The 25784-nt window shown below is 45.5% G+C and overlaps 1 protein-coding gene across 6 annotated transcripts in view; it reads right to left on the bottom strand.

Annotated features, from left to right (window-relative positions):
- Positions 1-25784, bottom strand: part of FAM184A (family with sequence similarity 184 member A) — a 321551-nt gene that overhangs the window by 122434 nt on the left and 173333 nt on the right. For all 6 annotated transcript variants that reach the window (XM_075340009.1, XM_075340014.1, XM_075340008.1 and 3 more), the window contains 3 exons: positions 17188-18042; positions 9163-9298; positions 39-220 (listed from right to left, as the gene is read on the bottom strand). In XM_075340009.1, the coding sequence (XP_075196124.1) occupies positions 39-220; positions 9163-9298; positions 17188-18042 (1173 nt within the window). The remainder of the gene's footprint in view (positions 1-38; positions 221-9162; positions 9299-17187; positions 18043-25784) is intronic.

Below are 25784 nucleotides of genomic sequence, written 5' to 3'. Positions count from 1 at the left end.
ACTGTAGTTTATTAAAATATAAGACATGTGGTTCCAACCTTCTCCAGAGCAAGGATCTGCTGCCTTTGACGTTCATCAAGATTTTGATTTTTACTTTGCAACATAGCCCGTTCTTCTTCTAGTCTGGCTATTTTTTCCTTTATCCTAGCTTTTTCAGATTCCAGGTCTTGTATGGTAGCTTCTTGTGTCATCTGTGTAGCTTGCAGCATCCCAATGTGACCTGTAAAAAGACGTTAATTTTCCAAGTGGAAATTTATACTAGTTGATATGGATCTTATTTATTTCTGTGGATGCTCTTAACACAGTTATTAAAATACAGTGGAACCTTGGATTACGAGCATAATTGGTTCCAGGAGTGTGCTCTTAAACCAAGTTACTCTTATATCAAAGCGAATTTTCCCATAGGAAATAATTGAAACACAGACAATTCTTTCCACAACCCAAAAATCTTTACTGTATTCATACAAACTTATTACAGTAATATAAAATAATGTCCTGTATTCATATAAAATTATTACAGTACACTAGTGCAAAATACTGTACAGTACAGTGAAAAAACATATAAAGCAAATTAAACTGCACTTTAGCTTACAATAAAATTGTTGGTGTGTGAGAGGTACTATACAAGCAATGTGCTGTACTGGTTAGCAGAAAGAAAGTACATACAATACTGTATCCACAAATGCAAATTGATAGACATGCTATATAGTATATACTGTACTGTACAATGGTATACATATATGTTATGATCCGGAACCATGGAAGATCACCATAAATCATTGGTAAAAGGTGACAAGAGCATTGGCAACTAATCTGGCCGCCATCCCCTTACTATCCATCAACACTAGAAGTAGCCGAGGGATGAACTAACATCCTGTGCACCGCGAACCCAGCCGGAGAACTAGCTATCCTAAAGGAAGGAAAGATGAATAACTCTCTGCCTCAAAAAATAGATTGCAAAGAATAGCAAGCCCCCCAAATTCAAAGACTGTGGTGATATAGGAAAACACAATACACAGATAGATGATAGGATTAGCAAAAGTGAGGCCCTACTGACTAAGGCCAAAAACACACTTCCGCATAAAAAACGTACGTGTGACACGGTCCGTTTTTCGGGTCCGTGCTCCGTTTTTTTTGGGCGTTTCTCCGGCACGTATGACATCCGTGTGATGGCGTATGCTATCCGTGTGTGCGTGTGGAATGTCCGTGTGTACGTGTGGAATGTCGGTGCATGTGTACGTGAAATGTCCGTGTGTAATGTCCGTGTGTGTGGTAAAATGTCGTTGATACATGTCGGCAGACAGCAGACAGAGTTGCACGATCAGAATGAAGTCGGATGAACTTCACCCGACTTCATTGTCATCCCGCAGCTCTGTCTGGGTGTCGCGTACTGATTAGCGGTCACCCGTGAAGGACTCACCAGTGACCGCTAATCCCCTGAGTGACTGAAGTGAGCAGCGCGCTTAGCGCTGCCATCACTCAGGTTACCCACAGCTAGCTGGATCCTCCACCCGAGACCGCAACTCACCTGTGACTTCATCGCTGTCACTCGGGCGACTTGCTGTCACAGTTGGAGGATCCAGCGGTGGCCGCGAGTAACCTGAGTGACAGCTCAGCTGATCGCGCTACTCACATCAGTTGCTGCGTGGAGGTGACAGGAGCGGCGGTTTTCTTCTGCAGCTCCTGTCACCTTCATGTAGCAGAGCTGGAAGCGACACTGGACCTCCGTGGATTACGCCGGACATGGATGGGTATTTGGGGCATAATACATTGGTGAACGAGGGAATTTGTTATTGTTTTTTATTTCAAATAAAGGATTTTTTCACTGTGTGTGTTTATTTATTTTAACTTGCAGGTTAATCATGGGCGGTGTCTCAGACGCCTGCAATGATTAATCTTGGACTTATTGGCAGCTATGGGCTGCCAATAACTCCTTAATACCCCGATTGCCAACGCACCAGGGCAAACAGGAAGAGCCGGGTAGAGTCCCAGAACTGTTGCATCTATTGTATGTGGCAATTCCGGGCTGCTGCTGGCTGATATTGATAGGCTGGGGGGCTCCCCATAACGTGGGGCTCCCCATCCTGAGAATACCAGCCTTCAGCCGTATGGCTTTATCTTGGCTGGTATCAAAATTGGGGGGGACCGCACGCCGTTTTTTTTTAATTATTTATTTATTTATTTATTTCACTGCACAGTATATACCCGCGCCACAGGCGGCTGTGATTGGGTGCAGTGAGACAGCTGTCACTCAATGTGGGGGCGTGTGTAACTGCAAACAATCATAGGCGCCTTTGGGCGGGGGAAGCAGGGAATATGAGATTGATTAATGAGAGGCCGGCATTTTCAAATGAATTGAAGCCGCGTATTTTCGGCACAGCTGTTCCTCGTCGCGCTGGTGATCGGGGATTGGTAAGTATGAGCCGGGGGAAGAAAAAGACCGAGCGCCAATGTAAGTATGACTGAGAACAGCAGAAAAAAAGGTAAGTAGACTGACTTTAATTAAAAAAAAAATAAAAAAATAGATCGCTCGTTTAAAAACGCACACGGACGAAACGTGCTAAACACGGACATGCTCCGTGTGCCGTCCGTGCAGGCACGGACCCATTGACTTTAGCGGGTCCGTGTCTGCGTGCTGACTGCCAAAAACGGACATGTTGTCCGTGCGGGAAAACGCACACACGTACTTATCACACGGACACACGTTCCGTGTGATTTTACGCGTGTGTGCCATCACCCATAAAATAACATGGGTCTCCGTGTCTCCGGTACGTGCAAAAACGTACCAAACACGTACCGGAGGCAAGGATGTGTGTTGCGGGCCTAAATAGGACAGGATAGGAAAGGGACTGATGCTGGCCAGAGAAAAACCCTACAAAAATCCAAAAACCTGATAGTACAAAAAGCCCTCAGATCGCTAGATCTGAACTCCGTCCTATACCAGGCGCTCTTGTCATACCAATGAACAGAAAGCAGGAACCATACAAATTCAAGAAGCAACAAACACATGGACTTATAGGAGCAATACTCCAAACATAGCTGCAGGGAGCTTCCCAGCTAAGCAACTGAGAGGGAAGATTCCTGCATGCAAATAAACTGACAATAACCACAGTAAATGACAAACTCAGATAAGAGGAAAAAGAACCAAACAACAAATAAAGAGCCAAGCACTTATCTTAGGTAGATGTGGTCTGGAGCAGGATGAAGCAGGTACAAAGAACAACTGACATCCGGCATAGCCTTCTAGCAGACCAGGGTTTAAATAGGCAGAGAGTTAGCAATGGAAACGCCCATTGCTCAACACACCTGGTCTCTGTCCAAACTATTCCTGGCCACAAGAGGGAGCCTCACAGCAGCAAAAGCATAACTGACATTCACAACACATATATGTACAGAAAGTTACCTCCAGGGTGGGTCAGAGAATGGTAAAAGAACAGAAGTGGAAGTGTACACTGTGAGTATTTGCTCTTCTTGCAAAGCATTGCTCTTAAACCAAGTTACAAATTTGTAGAAATATTTGCTTGTCTTGCAAAATGCTCTCAAACCAAGTTACTCTTAATTCAAGGTTCCACTGTACTTATATAATGATACCTTACATAGTTACATAAGTTGAAAAAAGATCTAGGTCCATCTACTGTAGTTCAAACCTTTGGGGCCATGTTTTTTCTTCATTTTGTATTTACATAAAATCATTTTGCAATAGGTTTTCATTACAAAAAATGTAGTCAGCTCCCTCTTCCAATATTCAGCCGGTCTGATTGAGATTTAGAAGCATAGAATCATAGAATGGTAGGGTGGGAAGGGACCTCCCGGGTCATCTGATCCAACACCCTGCTCACATCGCAAACAGATGTTTGCCCTGTCTCTTTTTGAAAACTTCCACTGAAGGGGATCTCACTACCTCTTTTGGGAGCCTGTCCCACTCATTGATCACTTTCACTGTCAAATTTTTTTTTTCTAATTTCTAATCTGTGTCTCCCCCCAATCAGTTTCATTCCATTGCTTCTAGTCTTTTAGTCTTAGGGGTGCTTCACACACAGCGAGCTCACTGCCGAGATCGCTGCTGAGCTTTTTGTGACGCAGCAGTGACCTCATTAGCGATCTCGCTGTGTGTGACAATGAGCAGCGATCTGGCCCCTGCTGCGAGATCGCTGCTCATTACACACAGCCCTGGTTCGTTTTCTTCAAAGGCGCTCTCCCGCTGTGACACACAGATCGCTGTGTGTGACAGCGAGAGAGCGACAAATGAAGCGAGCAGGGAGCAGGAGCCGGCGTCTGACAGCTGAGGTAAGCTTGTAACCAAGATAAACATCGGGTAACCAAGGTGGTTACCCGATATTTACCTTAGTTACCAGCCTCTGCAGCTCTCATGCTGCCTGTGCTGTCGGCTCCGGCTCTCTGCACATGTAGCTGCTGTACACATCGGGTTAATTAACCCGATGTGTACTGTAGCTAGGAGAGCAAGGAGCCAGCACTCAGTGTGCGCGGCTCCCTGCTCCCTGCACACACAGCTAAGCGGTGTGTGCTGGTAACTAATGTAAACATCGGGTAACCATACCCGATGTTTACCTTAGTTACCAGTCTCCGCAGCTTCCAGACGGCGGCTCCGTGCAAGCACAGTGTCGCTTGCACGTCGCTGCTGGCTGGGGGCTGTTCACTGGTCGCTGGTGAGATCTGCCTGTTTGACAGCTCACCAGCGACCATGTAGCGATGCAGCAGCGATCCTGACCAGGTCAGATCGCTGGTCGGATCGCTGCTGCATCGCTAAGTGTGAAGGTACCCTTAGTCTGCAAAAATAAATGACCGGAGCAGTGTGTCATTGAATGAAGTATAGGTAAATAATGATTGTTTTTCCCTTCATTTCCATTCAGTTGTGGGGGGGAATATGTGGGGACATTATACTGTGTGCAGGCCATCATACTGTTTGGGAGATTCAGGGGAATATATTGTGTGGGGAGCTGTGGGAACAATTCTACTATGCTAGGGGGCAGTGTGGTATCAGTGTGTGTGAGGGGCTTTGGGGGTTATCAAATTGGGTTGGGGAGCTATGAGGGCCAACATACTGTGTGGGGGGCTGTTGGGCTTCATGTTGTGTTGGTGTTTGTGAAGGACATCATTTTATGTTTGGGATCAGCATACTCTGTGTGAGGGCATCATACTGTGTGTGCGGTCCATCATACTGTGTGCAGAAACTGTGGGATCATTATACAGTTTTGAGGACTGTGGGGGCATCCTGCTGTATGGTGGGCTGTGGATGCATCATACTGTGTATGAAGTTGTGGGGGCTTAATATTGGGAGTGGGGACATCTTACTATATATGGAGTCCATCATACTGTGCGTGGAAGCCGTGGGACCCTCATACTGTATTGAGGACTGTGGGGTTCATCATACTGTGGGTCCAGGAGGGTTGTAGGGACATCATACTGTGTGGGGAGCTGTGGAACACCATACTGTGCGAGGGAAGCAGTTGATCAAGGTACATTGAGCAGCATGATTTTCTACTTTTTATAAACCTTATAAAAATCAGTAAAGTAAATTGTTTTGATTTGCTGCTACTGATAAGAACAGACGTTACAATAAGCCTATTGTTACATGTATTAGCAGTAGCAATGAATCAACACTCTTAATTCAAGTCATTATTAGGGTCATCTTATGCCAAAAGTACTGCAGCCAATTATAAGTTTTATACTAAACCAGGAGCCAACACGTAATGAAAAGAGCACACCTTCACAACAAATCACAGAGTAAACACTGGTTATCTATATATATACAGTTAGGTCCAGAAATATTTGGACAGTGACACAAGTTTTGTTATTTTAGCTGTTTACAAAAACATGTTCAGAAATACAATTATATATATAATATGGGCTGAAAGTGCACACTCCCAGCTGCAATATGAGAGTTTTCACATCCAAATCGGAGAAAGGGTTTAGGAATCATAGCTCTGTAATGCATAGCCTCCTCTTTTTCAAGGGACCAAAAGTAATTGGACAAGGGACTCTAAGGGCTGCAATTAACTCTGAAGGCGTATCCCTCGTTAACCTGTAATCAATTAAGTAGTTAAAAGGTCTGGGGTTGATTACAGGTGTGTGGTTTTGCATTTGGAAGCTGTTGCTGTGACCAGACAACATGCGGTCTAAGGAACTCTCAATTGAGGTAAAGCAGAACATCCTGAGGCTGAAAAAAAAGAAAAAATCCATCAGAGAGATAGCAGACGTGCTTGGAGTAGCAAAATCAACAGTCGGGTACATTCTGAGAAAAAAGGAATTGACTGGTGAGCTTGGGAACTCAAAAAGGCCTGGGCGTCCACGGATGACAACAGTGGTGGATGATCGCCGCATACTTTCTTTGGTGAAGAAGAACCCGTTCACAACATCAACTGAAGTCCAGAACACTCTCAGTGAAGTAGGTGTATCTGCCTCTAAGTCAACAGTAAAGAGAAGACTCCATGAAAGTAAATACAAAGGGTTCACATCTAGATGCAAACCATTCATCAATTCCAAAAATAGACAGGCCAGAGTTAAATTTGCTGAAAAACACCTCATGAAGCCAGCTCAGTTCTGGAAAAATATTCTATGGACAGATGAGACAAAGATCAACCTGTACCAGAATGAGGGGAAGAAAAAAGTTTGGAGAAGAAAGGGAACGGCACATGATCCAAGGCACACCACATCCTCTGTAAAACATGGTGGAGGCAATGTGATGGCATGGGCATGCATGGCTTTCAATGGCACTGGGTCACTTGTGTTTATTGATGACATAACAGCAGACAAGAGTAGCCGGATGAATTCTGAAGTGTACCGGGATATACTTTCAGCCCAGATTCTGCCAAATGCCGCAAAGTTGATCGGACGGCGCTTCATAGTACAGATGGACATGACCCCAAGCATACAGCCAAAGCTACCCAGGAGTTCATGAGTGCAAAAAAGTGGAACATTCTGCAATGGCCAAGTCAATCAACAGATCTTAACCCAATTGAGCATGCATTTCACTTGCTCAAATCCACACTTAAGACGGAAAGACCCACAAACAAGCAAGACCTGAAGGCTGCGGCTGTAAAGGCCTGGCAAAGCATTAAGAAGGAGGAAACCCAGCGTTTGGTGATGTCCATGGGTTCCAGACTTAAGGCAGTGATTGCCTCCAAAGGATTCGCAACAAAATATTGAAAATAAAAATATTTTGTTTGGGTTTGGTTTATTTGTCCAATTTCTTTTGACCTCCTAAAATGTGGAGTGTTTGTAAAGAAATGTGTACAATTCCTACAATTTCTATCAGATATTTTTGTTCAAACCTTCAAATTAAACGTTACAATCTGCACTTGAATTCTGTTGTAGAGATTTCATTTCAAATCCAATGTGGTGGCATGCAGAGCCCAACTCGCGAAAATTGTGTCACTGTCCAAATATTTCTGGACCTAACTGTATATATATATATATAATTGCCTTATTCTGTCTGTCTGTCTGTCTGTCTTGCTCCAAAATTGTGTCACCGTGACATTGTGTCACCGTGACAGTGTCGTTAGAGTGACAACTGTCAGATTTGCCGCTGGGCTCGGCCTGGCCCCGCCCCCGCCCCCCCACGGATTGGCCGCTCGCCTCGGCCTGGCCCCGCCCCCGCATGGATTAGCCGCTCGCCCCGGCCCTCCTCACGCATCGCCCGCTCCAGCGTACACCGGCTCCCGGTACACATGTGCAGGGAGCCGGCATACGCTGACGCCTCGCCCGCTCGCCCCCGCCACACATTGGCACACTCGGCCCCGCCCCCGGCGGACATAACCTTGCGATGCTGGGATCGTGACGGAGCCGGTGTACGCTGGTAACTATGATACACATCGCGTAACTATAGGAAGCGCTTACCTTAGTTATCCGATGTGTATCATGGTTACCAGCGTACACCGGCTCCCGGTACACATGTGCAGGGAGCCGGCATACGCTGACGCCTCGCCCGCTCAGCCCCGCCCCCGGCACACGTTGCCGCGCTCGGACCCGCCCACGGCGGCCCCAGCATGGGGGATGGAGCACGATGGGGGGTGTGCAGCATGGAGGATGGAGCACGATGGGGGGTGCGCAGCATGGGAGATGTAGCACGATGGGGGGTGCGCAGCATGGGGGATGGAGCACGATGGGGGTTGTGCAGCATGGGAGACGGAGCACGATGGGGGGTGTGCAGCATGGGAGATGGAGCACGATGGGGGGTGCGCAGCATGGAGGATGGAGCACGATGGGAGGTGCGCAGCATGGGGGATGGAGCACGATGAGGGGTGCGCAGCATGGGGGATGGAGCACGATGAGGTGTGCGCAGCATGGGGGATGGAGCACGATGAGGGGTGCGCAGCATGGGGGATGGAGCACGATGAGGGGTGCGCAGCATGGGGGATGGAGCACGATGGGGGGTGCGCAGCATGGGGGATGAAGCACGATGGGGATGCGCAGCATGGGGGAAGGAGCACGATGGGTGGTGCGCATCATGGGGGATGGAGCACGATGGGGGTGCACACCTCCCCCCAAAACACACACACACCGCCACACGCGCACCGCACAACACACCACACACACACTGGGAACCACAAACACCGCCCTACACAGACACCCACACACACACAGACAACGCCGCACACACACAACACCCAACACACAAACACCGCGGCATACATAAATATACGCACATACCGCGCAACACACACACTGCACAAAACATACCTCCCCCCAAAACACACACACGCACTCCACACCCACACAAACCGCGCAACACACACAGCACCACACACACAGAACGCTGCAGACACACAGCGCTCCACAAACAACGCAACACACACAACGCAACACACATACAACACCGCTCTCACACACCCCCACACCCAGACAACACCCAGAACATTTACAGCGCCCTACACAAACACTGGCAACTACACACAACAACATCTATATATATATATATATCTATATATATATCTCTATATATATATATAGATATATATATATATATAAATAAATAACAAAAATCATACATTAACTACACAATACGTAAATTCTAGAATACCCGATGCGTTAGAATGGGGCCACCTTCTATGTATATTATATATGTGCACAAATGATAATTTAGGAATGGTAATGATTTCATGTAATGTATAATGACTGGTAAAACTATAAAAATTCACTCACTGGCTTTTAGCACAAGTTCTGTAGCCTGCTGCTGGAGACGCTCCCGAGCAGCTGCTAGCTCACTTTCCATGTCTTTCTGTTTGCTAAGTAAAGACATCTCCTCCTGCTTCACACTTTCCAGCTGTTTTTGAAGGACCTAAGGGAGCATACAAAATGTATGAAATATATAACAGAATGCAGTCGTGACGGTGAATCTGTCTAATCCTACAGCAATAAATGGCAAACTCCATCATAAGGTGGAAGTGACTTCATCTATCAACCTAGAAACAAACATGCTGGCTGCAAGCATTTATCATGCTAGTGTTTCCATAAGGCGTCCTGCATTTATATCCGGATTCAATGCCTTTTCACTAAATTTAAGCAAACATAATAAATTTAATTCTATTGCAGTGCACACATACATTTGAGCAAAGTAAGACATTATGGGCGGCATATGCATACTTAGGCCCCCTTCACACGTCCGTGAAAAACACGCACGTGTGTTACGGGCCGTTTTTCGGGTCCGTGTCCCGTTTTTGTGTCCGTTTTTATGGTCCGTGTGGCACCTGTGTGAATTGCGTATGCTAGCCGTGTTTGTGTGCAGAACGTCCGTGTGTGCGTGTGGAATTAACGTGTATGTGTACGTGGAATGTCCGTGTGGAATGTCCGTGTGTGTGATGCACAATGTCGTTTATAAATGTCGGCTGACAGCAGACAGAGTTGCGCGATGAGAATGAACTCGGATGAACTTCACCCGACTTCATCCTCATACCGCGGCTCTGTCTGTGTCGAGTACTGATTAGCGGTCACCTGTGAAGGATTCACCGGTGACCGCTAATCCCCCGATTGACTGAAGTTTCCCCCCCTCTCTCATACTCACCGTTCCTCGATCCCCGGCGCAGCGCTGCACGGCATTCACACTGCTGCGGCGGCTTTTACTATTTTGAAAAAGCCGGCCGCTCATTAAACAATCTCCTATTCCCTGCTTTCCCCGCCCACCGGCGCCTATGATTGGTTGCAGTGAGACACGCCCCCACACTGAGTAACAGGTGCCTCACTGCACCCAATCACAGCAGCCGGTGGGCGTGTCTATACTGTGCAGTAAAATAAATAAATAAATAATTAAAAAAAAACGGCGTGCGGTCCCCCCCAATTTTAATGCCAGCCAGATAAAGCCATACGGCTGAAGGCTGGTATTCTCAGGATGGGGAGCTCCACGTTATGGGGAGCCCCCCACCCTAACAATATCAGTCAGCAGCCGCCCAGAATTGCCGCATACATTATATGCGACAGTTCTGGGGCTGTACCCGGCTCTTCCCGATTTACCCTGGTGCTTTGGCAAATCGGGGTAATAAGGAGTTAATGGCAGCCCATAGCTGCCAATAAGTCCTAGATTAATCATGTCAGGCGTCTATGAGACACCCTCCATGATTAATCTGTAAACTACAGTAAATAAACACACACACACCAGAAAAAAATCCTTTATTAGAAATAAAAAACACAAACACATTCCCTCATTACCAATTTATTAACCCCGACAAAGCCCTCCATGTCCGGCGTCATCCAGGATGGTCCAGCGTCGCATCCAGCTCTGCTGCATGGAGGTGACAGGAGCTCCAGAATACACCGCCGCTCTGGTCACCTCCACGCGGCAAATGAAGACAGCCGCGCGATCAGCTGAGCTGTCACTGAGGTTACCCGCTGTCACTGGATCCAGTGACAGCGGGTAACCCCAGTGACAGATCAGCTGATCGCATGGCTGTCTTCATTTGCCGCGTGGAGGTGACCGGAGCGGCGGTGTCTTCTGCTGCTCCTGTCACCTGCATGCAGCAGAGCTGGATGCGACGCTGGACCATCCTGGATGACGCCGGACATGGAGGGCTTTGTCGGGGTTAATAAATTGGTAATGAGGGAATGTGTTTGTGTTTTTTATTTCTAATAAAGGATTTTTTTCTGGTGTGTGTGTGTTTATTTACTGTAGTTTACAGATTAATCATGGAGGGTGTCTCCTAGACGCCTGACATGATTAATCTAGGACTTATTGGCAGCTATGGGCTGCCATTAACTCCTTATTACCCCGATTTGCCAAAGCACCAGGGTAAATCGGGAAGAGCCGGGTACAGCCCCAGAACTGTCGCATATAATGTATGCGGCAATTCTGGGCGGCTGCTGACTGATATTGTTAGGGTGGGGGGCTCCCCATAACGTGGAGCTCCCCATCCTGAGAATACCAGCCTTCAGCCGTATGGCTTTATCTGGCTGGCATTAAAATTGGGGGGGACCGCACGCCGTTTTTTTTTAATTATTTATTTATTTATTTTACTGCACAGTATAGACACGTCCACCGGCTGCTGTGATTGGGTGCAGTGAGGCACCTGTCACTCAGTGTGGGGGCGTGTCTCACTGCAACCAATCATAGGCGCCGGTGGGCGGGGAAAGCAGGGAATAGGAGATTGTATAATGAGCGGCCGGCTTTTTCAAAATAGTAAAAGCCGCCGCAACAGTGTGAATGCCGTGCAGAGCCGGGCCGGTGATCGGGGATCGGTAAGTATGAGAGAGGGGGGGAAACTGACTGACAGACTGTGAGAGAGGGACAGAGAGACCGACAGAGAGACGGACTGACGAACTCAGGGAGATTGACCGACATACACAGAAATAGAAAGAATAGCCGACATCACTAGAAATAAAAACACCAAACGGACACGGACTATAGGTAGATGCATACGTGTTTACTAACGTGTGTGCACATACCCATAGACTTTCATTGTGTCCACGTGTGCGTGCTCCGTGCAGATAACGGACATGCATCCGTGCAAAACGCAAAGACATACGGATCACGGACACGCACACACGGACATAATGAAATAACGCACGTGTGACCACAATCATAGATTAACATTGGTGCACGTTTGGCCGTGTCTCCGGCATATACGGAAACGGACCAAACACGCACGTGTATCACGGACGTGTGAAGGGGGCCTTAGAGTGTAAGGGCGGCTTTGCACGTTGCGACATTGCACGTGCGATGTCGATGGGGTCAAATCGAAAGTGACGCACATCCGGCGTCGCAGTCGATATCGCAACGTGCAAATCCTTTTTGATACGATGAACGAGCGCAAAAGTGTCGTTATCGTATCATCGCTGCAGCCTCCGACATTTCCATAATGCCGGTGCAGCGACAGGTGCGATGTTGTTCCTCGCTCCTGCGGCAGCACACATCGCTGTGTGTGAAGCCGCAGGAGCGAGGAACATCTCCTTACCTGCCGCCGGCTGCAATGAGAAGGACGGAGGTGGGCGGGATGTTTACATCCTGCTCATCTCCGCCCCTCCACTTCAATTGGCCGCCTGCCGTGTGACGTCGCTATGACGCTGCACGACCCGCCCCCTTAGGAAGAAGGCGGGTCGCCGGCCAGAGGGACGTCACACGGCAGGTATGTGCGTGTGAAACTGCCGTAGCGATAATAATCGCTACGGCAGCTTTCACTAGATATTGCACGTGCGACGGGGGCGGGACTATCGCTGCAGCATCGGTAACACATTGTTACCGATGTCGCAGCGTGCAAAGCCCGCCTAAGGCCGGGGCCACACAGGGACTAATGCGATTCTCGCATGACACTCAGCTCACGTTGTCAGCACATCAGGAGCCGAGTGTCATGCAAGTATCACTGCGACTGAGGTCCGAACATGCGAACGGACCTCAGGTGCGGGGGACGGGCCGGCTCTGAGGAGGGGCGGGCCGGCGCTACAGAGGGGAGGGAGGGATTTATCTCCCTCTCTCCTCCGTAGCTGGCTATTGCCATTCTCGCACTGCACTCACAGTACACCGGTGTACCGCGAGTACAGTGCGATGATTCTCACGCCCCATAGACTTGAATGGGTGCAGGAGAAACCAGGATCACATTACACCTGCAGCATGCTGAGACTGTTTTCTTGGTCCGATTTGGTTCGAGAAAATAATCACTTATGGGTGCTGGGAAATAGGTTAATATTGGTCCGAGTGGAATGCGACGATGTTTTATCGCACTCCACTCGGTCCGATTTTCATGCCGTGTGTCTTAGGCCTAAGCAATGAATCCCCATTGCATGTTGTGATCAATTATCCCTTTAAAAAAATGTATTTTTTTAACATCTGACAAGATCAAACATCAGAAGAGGATAATGGGATGGTGGTCACTGTTCTATTAGAGAGTAATGTCTGCTCACTCGAAAAATTGGGTGCTCGAAAAAAAGAAGTGAAATAAAGGTAGATTATTTTCGGCACACCATGGGGGAAATAATGAGTCCAAAGAATGATATTTGCAAAATAAGTCCACTTTTTATTTTTCAAGCAGAAAAACATGTAAAAAAGAATAATACAGATGTCCAGAGACCAACGTTTCGGCCTTTTTGGGCCTTTATCAAGGTGCTTATCCACAGGTGATGCAAAACATCAAATCAAAGAATATAGTATAGACATAAAGCAAAAGAAAAATCACATCGTGATAGACAAAAACGTGTATCCGCTTGATTGCCGGTGGAGTCATGTAACATACCGTATTTTTCGGACTATAAGTCGCACCGGATTATAAGGCGCATTAGCAATGAGAGCCTGCTAAGGCGCCTAGATTCATATATAAGGCGCACCGGATTATAAGCTGCAGCGTATTAAGTTCATGACAGCTGCGAAAAGGCCAGGGTGCAATCCGGAGTTCAGGTGAGAGCACTGGAGATCAGCCCAGGATATCTGCAGCTGTCATGAACTGAACTGAAATCGCCGGGGAATCAATCACTCAACGCTCGCGGTACAGTCTAGGCTGCACTCTGGAGCTCAGATGAGCGCTCCGGAGTGCACTGCAGGTACCTGAATCCAGGCCTGGCTTACTGGAGATTCCTCCGGCAGCCAGTCCGACACTGCTCTTATGTACAGCATTCTAACATGCTGTATATAAGAGCGCAGGCCGCACTGTAGAACATAAAAAACACTTTACTCACCTAAACCGGTTGCTCTGGTGCTGGTTGGCCAGATGGGCGGCACTGTTCTCCGGGACCGGCACCTCCTCTTTTGGCCATCTTGCTCCTCTGTCTTCTGAAGCCTGTGTGCATGATGCTTCCACGTCATACACACTCGCCGGCACTGAGGTCCTGCGCAGGCGCACTTAGATCTGCCCTGCTCAGGGCAGATCAAAGTACGGTATTGTAGTGCGCCTGCGCAGGACCTCCGTGCCGGCGAGTGTGTATGACGTGGACTCGTCATGCACACAGGCTTCAGAAGACAGAGGAGCAAGATGGCCGAAAGAGGAGGCGCCGGTCCCGGAGAAAAGCGCGGCCCATTTGATCAACCAGAACCGGAGCGAACGGTTTAGGTGAGTAAGCATGTCTCTTAACAGGAGGCATAATGCTCGCTTGTATTCATATACAAGGCGCACCGAACTATAAGGCGCACTTTCGATTTCTGAGAAAATCATAGGCTTTTATGTGCACCTTATAGTCCGAAAAATACGGTAATCATAGAAATTGAAAATATTAGGACCATTAATTAGCAAACAGAAAGATTAGCAAACAAATTGTAACAAGAGGTCTCAGAGGCAGAGTTCATACACATCACATCAGTTCAATATGGTTAAACAAATGAAAAAATGAATAAATGAAAAACCACAGGTTTGCTATACCTGGAGAGTCTGTGTGCACAGTGCCTTATAAAATCAGAGAAATGGCACTCAGGTGGATTCTATAGTTAGAAGCTGAAGATAGAGAATAAAGGTGCATGAATAAGTAAAAAAAAAAATTTATAAGACAAACAGACTAAATGGTAATGTTAGCATTACGCCATAGGGCTCAATGGTTGTATAATTACCTTGTGGAAGACGTAGAGGGCCCTGAATAGAGGCATATGATGCAAAACTATGGTCAGGACACCTGACAGGAGATACATAAAAATTGCATAATGACATATGAAACTAGTAAAATAAAAAAAAAATGGTATAGGTGAATCTATTCACAAGGTGGGTCCTGTCATACCTGCGCTGCATTCACAGGAACTGACAAGTGTTTCCTGCATCTATGTTGTAACGCACACCGTTATATACAAGGACATGTATTAGTCACCCGTCCTATATCTGGACCTATGGAGCGGTATATTAGGAGTTAAGGGGACATGCCATAATGCAAGAGTTGTTCATATGCATATCAAAGCCGGAGCCCACCTGTTTCTTATACTTCAGCAAAATATAGGGAAATCCCCCTGTGAGGTATTGTGTGCACAGATGTTCTATTTGCTTCCAATATCTGTATGGGTATGGAAATCATGAGATCCACCTTAAGGGGTTAATAATGGAGCACAATATCAAAGTATTGTCTATTAACATATGTATTGGTGTTCTCAGAAATAAGTAATACAAGACTTTGCTTATGAAGAGAGAAGAGACGTCTCAAGGGGCTGTTTTCATATATGCAAAGTGCTGTTGTCCTCAGTGCTCTGAGCCTGTTAATATGATGGATAGGTAGCTGCTGAGTCAGATGCAATGTAGATAATCTGTTCTACTATGTGAGCACACTTACTGGTATCATCAGTGTTACCAAAAGGAAAATCAGCCCTCAAAGGGTCATAAGGAACCAGGAGGAAAGATTAAACACTTAAGGGTATGAAGTGTATATAGAGAAGGATTCCACCAGAGTGCCAGTCTGCTTGAAGGTATTACCTGTGTCCTGGACAAGAGTGCAGCCAAGTGGTGAGGTGAGATTGGATCGATGGACGACGCCATTAAAACTGGTCGGTATAGTGCGTCACTTCCATGGTGGGTGTGGCTAAGGCCGTGTGTATTGCACATGTGCAAAAAAATACTGATGTAGTTGAGTTTACAGTGAAAATCATGTGACTTCAGTTGTGCCAGAGTGTTTTTACCTATTCATGTACTTTATTCTCCATCTTCAGCTTCTAACTATGGAATCCACCTGAGTGCCATTTCTCTGATTTTATAAGACACTGTGCACACAGACTCTCCAGGTATAGCAAACCTGTGTTTTTTTCATGTATTCATTTTTTTCATTTGTTTAACCAAATTGAACTGATGTGATGTGTCTAAACTCTGCCTCTGAGACCTCTTGTTACAATTTTGTTCTTGTTTGCTAATTAATGGTCCTAATATTCTCATTTTCTATGATGTTACATGACTCCACTGTCAAGCAAGCGAATACACATTTCTGTCTATCACGATGTGATTTATCTTATGCTTTATGTCTATACTATATTCTTTGATTTGATGTTTTGTATCACATGTAGATAAGCACCTTGATAATGACCCAAAAAGGCCGAAACGTTGGTCTCTGGCATCTGTATTATTCTTTTTTACATTTTTCTGCTTGAAAACTAAAAACTGGACTTATATTGCAAATATTCTTTGGACTTCTATTATTTCACCCATGATGTGCCGAAAATGGTCCCTGTTCTAGTCTTTTTGGCTAAAAAAACAAAAAAAAAACAAAAGACCTATCCACAAAGAGAGATGAAAAAGCTAAATTGTTGAAAAAGAACATTGAAGAACAGGGTTGTCTTCGGTCAAGCTGTTTCAGAGTGAAACTTTTGTTCTGTTAAATGTAAGACCTAGGAAAGGACCAAATATCTTTTTACATAGTTAGTTAACATAATGTTATGACAGATAGACCAGTGGCAAGGGACATCTTTGTAAAAAGAAAAGGTATAACTCATGGTATACACTTTTATTGGGTGCCACTTTTGGGATCAGTGCAGCCAGCTACCTTATTTCATACAGTAAAAGAGATATCAACCCCAACAGATACTACTGAACTACCAAACAGAGGCAAAATTAGACTCTACCCAGTGGACAGAGGTCTATGGATGCAGTTAATGCATAGGCTTCCATAGATCTCCGATCTCTGGCAAAATGCAGTTTAAAAGAAGTTCTTCAATAATCCATTGGTGGAGAAATATTATAGTATGATGATGGTGTTTCAGTTTTGCTTGACACATACATATACATATATATATATATATATATATATATATATATATATATATATATATATATATATACCTTGCGTATTTCTTACCTGAACATTGTTCTCTGCTGTAGACAGCGAAGTTTGTAGTTTTTGGCACTTCTCTCTAAGACTTCCTGCTTCTTCCTGTACAACCTGAAACTCAGTTTTAAGAATGCCGAGGTTCTTCTGCAATATAGCTTCTTGAGTTTGAAATTCTCTCTTCAATTCAGCCTCTTTCTGCTTACAGACATGCAAGCTCTCGGCTGTAAAGTGCTGAGACCTTTTCAAAGCTTCCAACTCGTGTTCATAGAAAGCCTGCGCTTTACTCAGTTTCCCTTCATAATCCTCTACTAACTTTTTCCTCTCTAGACGTAAGTCTTCCAGCTTTTTATTAAGCTCTTCTAATTGTAATCGATGCATTTCCTCAAGTGTTTCCTGGCCCTTGTTTAAAGTAGCATTTTGACTGTGTTGTGCTTTTAGGAGGTCTTGGATCTCTAATCTATGAGTTGCCCTTAGTTCTTCTAAGGCCGTCCGTTTGTCTTTCTCAAACTGAACTTGGAGTTGCATGAAACTTCGTATCCTCTCCTCAAATCTCTTCCTTATCTCCTCCACTTCTCGGGACATGGTGACCACTCTCTGCACATGTTGGGCTTCTGCACAAAGTTGCATATCTTCTACCCGATGCTTGTAAACATCAAATTCAGTAAGTGCTTGGTGTTTCAACTTTTTATGTTCCTCTAATGATTCTTCCAGTGCTTGTATTTTTCGTTTCAGCTCAGTTTCCTCTGACACTTTACTTTTATATTGTAATATCTTCTCCCTGGTTTCAGCCAGGATTTGCTGAATTTCTTCTTCATGTGCTTCTTTAATGGCTTGTACTCCTGATTCGTGCTCATCATTCCTAGTATTTAAGGCATAAATGACCTGTGAATCAATAAAAATACATAATATAAGGAGTGAACTCCATTTTCATTTTTCATTTAGCACCAAATATTAGTCAAAATTTCATTTACAAGATTCTACACAAGATAGCGCAACATAAACCAGCACCTAAGAGAATTTGGTACATGTTCATAAACAAAACTGGAGATGGTTATGGAGGGATTAGGAGTCCGGAGAACACATCTTTGTGATGGAGTCCAGTGCCTAGCAATAAATGGTCAAATTTCAAGAGGCCCTAAATTTGGTCCTAGAGGAATACAATAAGTGGAAAGTGACAAACCTGTTCCTCTACCACCATCATGCGGGCTCAGAAAAGTATTAGATAACTTGGTTCTTTGAAAGGGGTACATTGTGGTGTCATTATTTTAAATATTCCCATTTTTAAGGACATTAATAAAATCAAATATCAGTTTTTATATTATTTCATACTTGAAGGTCTGAATTATTGTACTGTTTCGATAGAGCTCTGATTGTGTAATGTTTCTTGCCTACTGTTCAACATGTAACATAATGTATAGTGACATTATACAATATAATAAATATAACAATATCCCTGTACAAGCAATGGTAAGAAGGGTAGTGAGTAGAGATGAGCGAACCTGAGGTTCGCTGTTCGGTGTTCGTACCACAGAGTTTACACAAAAAAAAACAGTTTGGGTGCCTCATTAATGCTATATTACATGCTTCTCAATTGTACTGTAAGGGCAGCAGCTATTGTTGAACTGCTCAGCAACACATAAGCAAAGGTGCTTAGTTTCATACAAATAAGCCTCATATAGATGTTCACAAATCTGAGATGAGTCTGGGAAATGTAACATTTTCCATGCTAATACTTGGGCAAATGGACCTGCCTCCATTTCAAAATTGCATGGTGGAAAAATGTTCTACTGTAATGGCATCCCTCAGGGTTAGATGGCTTCACGGTCACATACTATTCTGCATCTCCAAAATCTGGAAAACTTGCCTTCCACATCGCTGACCGTCCCTTCTAAAGCCTGCTTTACACGTTGCAATTTCACATACGATATAGTATGCGATTTGCAAGGCCCTCATCGTATGTGTGGCACGTTCAATTTGTTGAACGTGCCGCACATACGAGTAACCCCCCGTCACACGCACTTACCCGTCCATACGACCTCGATGTGGGCGGCGAACGTCCACTTCCTGGAGTGGGAGGGACGTTCGGCGTCACATCGACGTCACGCGGCAGCCGGCCAATAGAAGCGGAGGGGCGGAGCTGAGCGGGACGTAAAAATCCCGCCCACCTCCTTCCTTCCGCATTGTGGGCCGGGAGCCGCAGGACGCTGGTAAGATCTGTTCATCGTTCCCGGGGTGTCACACACTGCAATGTGTGCTACCCCGGGTACGATGAACAATTTGACGTGCAATTCTAGACAAAGGTACGATGTGTATGCGATGAACGTTTTAACGTTCAATCGCAATCGCACGTACCTGTCACACACTACAATGTAACTTACAATGCCAGATGTGCGTCACTTACGACGTGACCCCGCCGACACATTGTAAGATACATTGCAGTGTATAAAGCGGGCTTAACATACTTTTGGCACACATTTCAGTATGTCGAAAAACAAATACAATAAAGCTTGTTCAAAAGATCACCCCTTTGAGAAGACAACCCTAATTCAGACCAGTTTTTCTGTTGTACCAGTTGATATGCTTAGTGGTCATCTTCTTTGTGAAGAACATACTGATAGAAAACCACTTTCAATGCATTTCTGGGTGGCTGTCTCAAAAAAGTTTCACAATAAAGAAAAAGAACAAATGCTAAAAAGAAAAATTGGTAAGGATAATTAAAACAAGTCCATTTGGGTTTGCCAAAAAAACTTTGACTTTTTGGATTGGAAAGTTAAGTAGTATTGCTGTTGTACACTCCCATCTTTAATATTAGAACATCTTCTATACCGTCATTAGACTCCATCATGGTATACAGGATACACAAGGCTGACCAGAAGCTTACCAACTAGAAGATTGATCTCTTATTGCCATTTAATTATTGTTTGATTTCATTCCTTAGTCTAAAGAGGTTGTAAAAGGAGCAGGACTCACAGTGACCAAATGTCAAAATGAAGTTTGGTAAATTTGAAGCTAAATAATTGTCTTCCTCTGAAGCCCAGAACTCGCTTGAAGCTTTTCTATTTCAATAGACGAGTGACTCCTTCAGATATCTAGAATTTCACACACTTGTCTCTCGCATTTACTTGCCATTGTTACATTTAGCCAAATGTAGTGGAATAAGGTGTACTTCCAGTTATTTGGCAGTTTAAGTATATTAGAATGAAGAATTTACCATGACAGCAGTTACAAATACTTGCTCAAACAATTTAAATGGCTTTATAATCCCTCCAGATTAGGTTTTAAGCGTCTATTTCAGACCCCCGTGTATATGGGAGATGCTGGGGATGAGAGGTCTGGACACTTTCACTCCGTAAGTTATCTTGTAAATCTGTATTCCCCTTGGCGGCACTTTACTACTTTGTACCAAGTCGGTAACTGTGTTGTGTATGCTTTTCTGATTGTACTGTATGTTATTACTATACATTATGAATTTGTTATAGTATCCTGAAGCATTTTACCAGATCACACAATAAAATTTAAATGTTTTATGTGAGACATGTACACTCTTAAAGGGGTTGTTCCCTTTCAGTAAATGTTAATCCCTATCTGAAGGTTACTTTCAAGAAACAAACTGTGTTGTGCTCACTTTTCCCAAGTACATCAGCGAATATTACCGATGCTCTTGGTGTCTGGTTTTGGTTGCAGCTGTAAATGGGTTCTTCCATTCACATGGGAACTCCCCACTCAGAGCAGCAGAGCTCACAGATTGGCTACCACACTGTTGACGAGAAGTCAGTGTCGTAGAAGATTCCCTGGCACACCTTAAAAATATGAGTAAAGCGCAGCTTGTATAGTATAGTATATTAACATTACAGAAAAATACAACCACTTTAAAGAGAACCTGTCATCAGATTTGGAGACTATAAGCTGCGTCCACCACCAGTGCCAGGCTCTTAAATACAGCATTCTAACATGCTGTATATAAGAGCCCAGGCCGCACTTTATAATGTAAAAATCACTTTATAATACTCACCTAACGGGCGGTGCGGTGCAGACCAGTCGGATGGGTGTCTCCGTTCTCTGGTTCCGGCACCCCTCTTTCTGCCATCTTTGTCATCCTTCTTCTGAAGCCTCAGTGCATGACGCGTCCTACGTCATCCACCCTAGCCAGCGTTGCGGTAATGCGCAGGCGCACTTTGATCTGCCCTGAGCAGGGCAGATCAAAGTATTGTAGTGTGCCTGCATGGGACCTCAAAGCCGGATAGTGTGCATGACATAGGACGCATCAAGTACCCAGGCTTCAGAAGAAGGAGGAAAAGATGGCAGAAAAAGGAGGCGCCGGACCCGGAGAACGGAGACACCCATTCGACTGATCTGTACCGCACCACCCATTAGTTGAGTATTATAAAGTGATTTTTACGTTATACAGTGCGGCCTGGGCTCTTATATACATCATGTTAGAATGCTGTGTATAAAAGCCCAATGGTGGTGGCCTCAGCATATAGTCACCAAATCTGTTGACAGGTTCCCTTTAAGTATAATGTTTTGTTATGAAAATTTTAACCTTGTGCCAATACTTAAAAAATTTCAGTACAAGCTGAATGCGTGGGTTAAATTTCCATTATCTGTAGTGAGAGGTGCCAATCTCACAAAAATGACCTGGATGGCACAGTTGCTATATGCCTTGCACAATACCAGTTTGGATACTGAAAACATAATTTTATAAAGTAGACAGCCTTTTTAGATAGTTAATATGGGGTAAAAAGGCTCAGTTAGAAATGCTGCAGAGGGACAAGAAAAGGGTGAGGGGGGTGGGGGTGATTCCGAACCCTTGGGCATACTTTGCAACGGGTCAGCTTCAACATATTAGGGTGTGGTATGATTCGGGTGGAGGTGGTATCCATTGTTTGCTACTTCAATAATACTTTAAAACGCCGGACTTATATGCGACATTTGAGATGCAAAGAACCATGTCTTTGCTTGCTAGATTCCGGCTGGGCCTGATTTAGCAACCCTTTTTTCTTGTGGTTGATGAACAAGACGCTTGTTGGTGTGAGTTGAGCCATATTTATTTGCCCTTAGTCAAGCTTGGATATATTAATATTAGTGCAGAGAGATACTATTGTTCCTCTTTTTTTATTCTTCTGCTCATACACATAATTTGTGATATTATCAGGACTGTGTGCCCCGTGTCTTATGTGCCTGCATGTTATAGTTGTTTTTGTGTCGTTGTACACTGTCTTTTTTTGTGTATAAAAGGTTAAAAATTGTTCAATAAAGATCATTTGATGTAAAACAAAAAAAGTGTAATGTTTTGTTTGTAACTTTAATTGTGGTAGTGGGAGTGTGTCTGCACCATGTAATACACAATTAGGTGGCTTTAGATTGGGTTTATTGTGTTAGTGTTACGGGGGGACCGGCAGATTAGGACCAGGGGGTATATATCCCAATCGCCAGTCGGGGCCCACCGTGCTCCAGATGGCAATGGAGCTGCTGGCACCCTATGGGTTAGACAGAGACTATAGAGTTGATGACTCAGAGATAACCTAGGAGACCTGGGAACCGGTCACATGTGTAGGGACACGTCAAACTGGACAACAACCCAGTTAGCGTTTTGGTGGAGCGGGCGCTGCTCCGACCACGTGTGTAGGGAACACGTCAGGCTGGATGGTACCCAGTTAGCGTTGACCGAGAAGATCGCTGCGACAGCGCCCTGTCGGCCACGTGTGTAAGACACGTCAGGCCGAGCGGTCCTTCGATTAGCGTTTCTGGTCACCACTCGACTGGCCACGTGTGTGAAGGACACGTCAGACCACGTAGTCACACCAGTTAACTCCACAGGGGTTCTGGAATATGCTGTCCGTGCGCGTAGAGGGCACAACCGGACAGGTGACGCAGCAGGTATCCTGTCCGTGTGCGTAGAGAACACAGCCGGACAAGTAACGCAACAGGTATGCTGTCCGTGTGCGTAGGAGGCACAAACGGACAGGTGACACAGCAGCCGCAGTCCAGTTAATGCCACTGGACTGCTATAGCACAACTGGAACGGCAGCAAGGAAGCACGGCGTCTGACCCTGATGTGCCGAGCCACGAATCTTGGCGTGACAGGCACCGTTCGCCTAGCCCTACCTACCGCTTCCAACAAAGCTTATGCCACCATGAACTCTAAATGAAGACTTCGCACCTCCATGTTGTCTCCAGCCCCTTTTATAACCTGGGTCTACCCCAAACCTAGGGTGGAACCACCAAGGTCCAATGGCAGAGTGCCATGTCAGCAGCGACGTTACCAGCGGCCTATCCGGAACCGCTATGTCATTGATGACCTCATGGCAGCCTCGCCCCAAACACTTCACCAGTCATCGTCTGACGACCAATGGTGAGGTGCCAGATCATAGGGACGGGCCTCTGCGAGCCAGTCCGGAGTGGCCACGTCATCAGGACACCTGACACCCTCTGCCCTATCAGGGCCTGCCACCTCACAGACATGCTCAGTGAGGTCCTTACCGGACCTAGCCTCTGATGCACCAAGTGCCTGAGCATGCTCAGGAGCCTGAACAACAGACTCAGAAATCAGACTATCTGCCTGAGCATGCTCAGTAGGAACATCCCAGAACTTAGACACAGCACGAAGTCCAAGTACCTGTGCAAAGAGGCTGTTAGGATTAATTGTGGGAGCATGCTCAGTAGCCTGAACTGAGGACTTAGTCTCAGAAATGACACATTCAGGCTGAGCATGCTCAGTAGGCAAAACACCAGACTTAGACTCTGGCTGGGGTAAATCGGTGCACGCATGCCGCCTCTCCACACTTAGACGTGGTGGAAGGAGCAGCCAACTGGACGACCCGAGGCACGGTCAAGAACGGCAGCCGGCGCCTTGGCGCAACAGGAACCGCAGCAGGCTGCTTGCGGCTATGGCGGCGCCGGTTCATAACAGTTAGTTTGATGAACCATATTGATATCCACAAGAAATTCCTTCTATTTGCTGAGTGATTGTGATATATGTATTATTACTGCTATTTGGAAGAATGTAAGTGTCCTAGGTATATCATACCATCCCGTGGTCTAAAGGCCCCCAGACACACTAGACTAATATCAATCAGACTCACCAACTCTCACGCCTGCATTCATAACATCGGTCTACTCACCATGCTGCTCTGCCCAGGCTCAGGCCTGCAAGGTAAAACCCTGTTTGTAGCACTCCTAGTCATGCTATACTCTCCAGCTGTTTCCACCTGGTCATGGGGAGGTGTGGACGGATTCTGGAAAAACTAAACCCTGCTGTGTCCTGCTTCCCTTTCCAATCCTCTACTAGCAGGGGATATACCAAACAGCCTATGGTGCCTGAACTTGGTTCCTAGTAGTTCCTGTGCCTAGTGTTCCATTCAAGTGTTTGCTGTATTGTCTCTCAAGTCTTACCAGGCTTGTTCACTTGTTTACGTCTGACCTGTCTGCTCCTGACCTCAGCTCTGTATACTGACTCTGTGCTGCCTACTTGAACACGGATTGTTTGACTGCAGTCAGCCTGTTCCCTCTGTGGCTCATACTCCTGCCCTAACCTGCTGGTCCAGGGACTGTTGTTGGTCCAGGGCTGCTGGTCCAGGGACTGCCCTGTGAATGGTACATGGCGATTACCTGAAGCCCAGCCTATCCTCACTGAGACTCTAGTAAATACCAGAGAGTTGCTTAGTCAAGCCCCTCAGGTAAGCCTGGCCAGTGGCATAGTGGGTACATATCCATAAGCTGTCAGATCAATTGTAAGGTGGTCAGACAAAAGTATTTCGACTTTTCCCAACAGATTATATTGGGGGAAAAAATGGTCCAGTATGTCTGATTTCGTACTGTCAATCCTTTTGTTTTTGGTGAGATAAGCCGCCACTAGAGTGGTATGGTAATGGCTCTCTCATGCCTTTTTTCAGAAATACTGTAATCTACATTGATCAACATTTGAAGTTTTTTTTTTTGTAAGGGGTACACATGCCACTAGAACAGTGTTTTACAAAAGATTCAGATTGCCAACATAAAACCTTTATTTTGCACAAAACATGATGATCATAATTAGAGAACAACAATGACTGGAGCACAGAGAAAGATTACAACTACATTTCCTGAAGGTAACAACAGTCACCAATCAGTAGGAAGTGTACAGGCATTTGCTTTGAATAAATTCAGCACATCTGTGGCCACAGGACACAACTAGTCTATCAAACAAACTGCTTTGGTGTGATTTTGGTCCACTCTTCTTCCAGTCTCTTCCACAGTTCTTTGACTGTTGTCGGTTTCATGGCTATAATTTTGTCCCCAAGGATTTTCCAGAGGTTTTCTGTTGGGTTTTGATCAGGATTCTGGGCTGGCCATTTCATTGTTTCAATGTTTTCTATTTCAAGGAACTGCTTTACCTGTTTTGCTGTATGAAAGGGGGCATTGTCCTGCATAAAAATTGCTAGCTGATTGAGTCATGAACGCAAGTAAGGAACCACGTGTTGTTGAAGAAGGTTCTGATACATACTTGCATTCCGTCTGCAATGCAGCTGTATGAGAGATCCAACTCCTGCTGCAAAAAACATTCCCCAAGCCATGACACTTATGCCACCACCTTTCACTAACTTCTTAACACACTTTGGGTTCAGTCTTTCCCTAGTTTGTCG

The sequence above is a fragment of the Anomaloglossus baeobatrachus genome, chromosome 3 (genome assembly GCF_048569485.1).
Source record: "Anomaloglossus baeobatrachus isolate aAnoBae1 chromosome 3, aAnoBae1.hap1, whole genome shotgun sequence".
NCBI classification, from domain to species: Eukaryota; Metazoa; Chordata; class Amphibia; order Anura; family Aromobatidae; genus Anomaloglossus; species Anomaloglossus baeobatrachus.
Note: the sequence above shows the minus strand (reverse complement) of the source record. Positions and strands in the feature narration are given on the sequence as shown.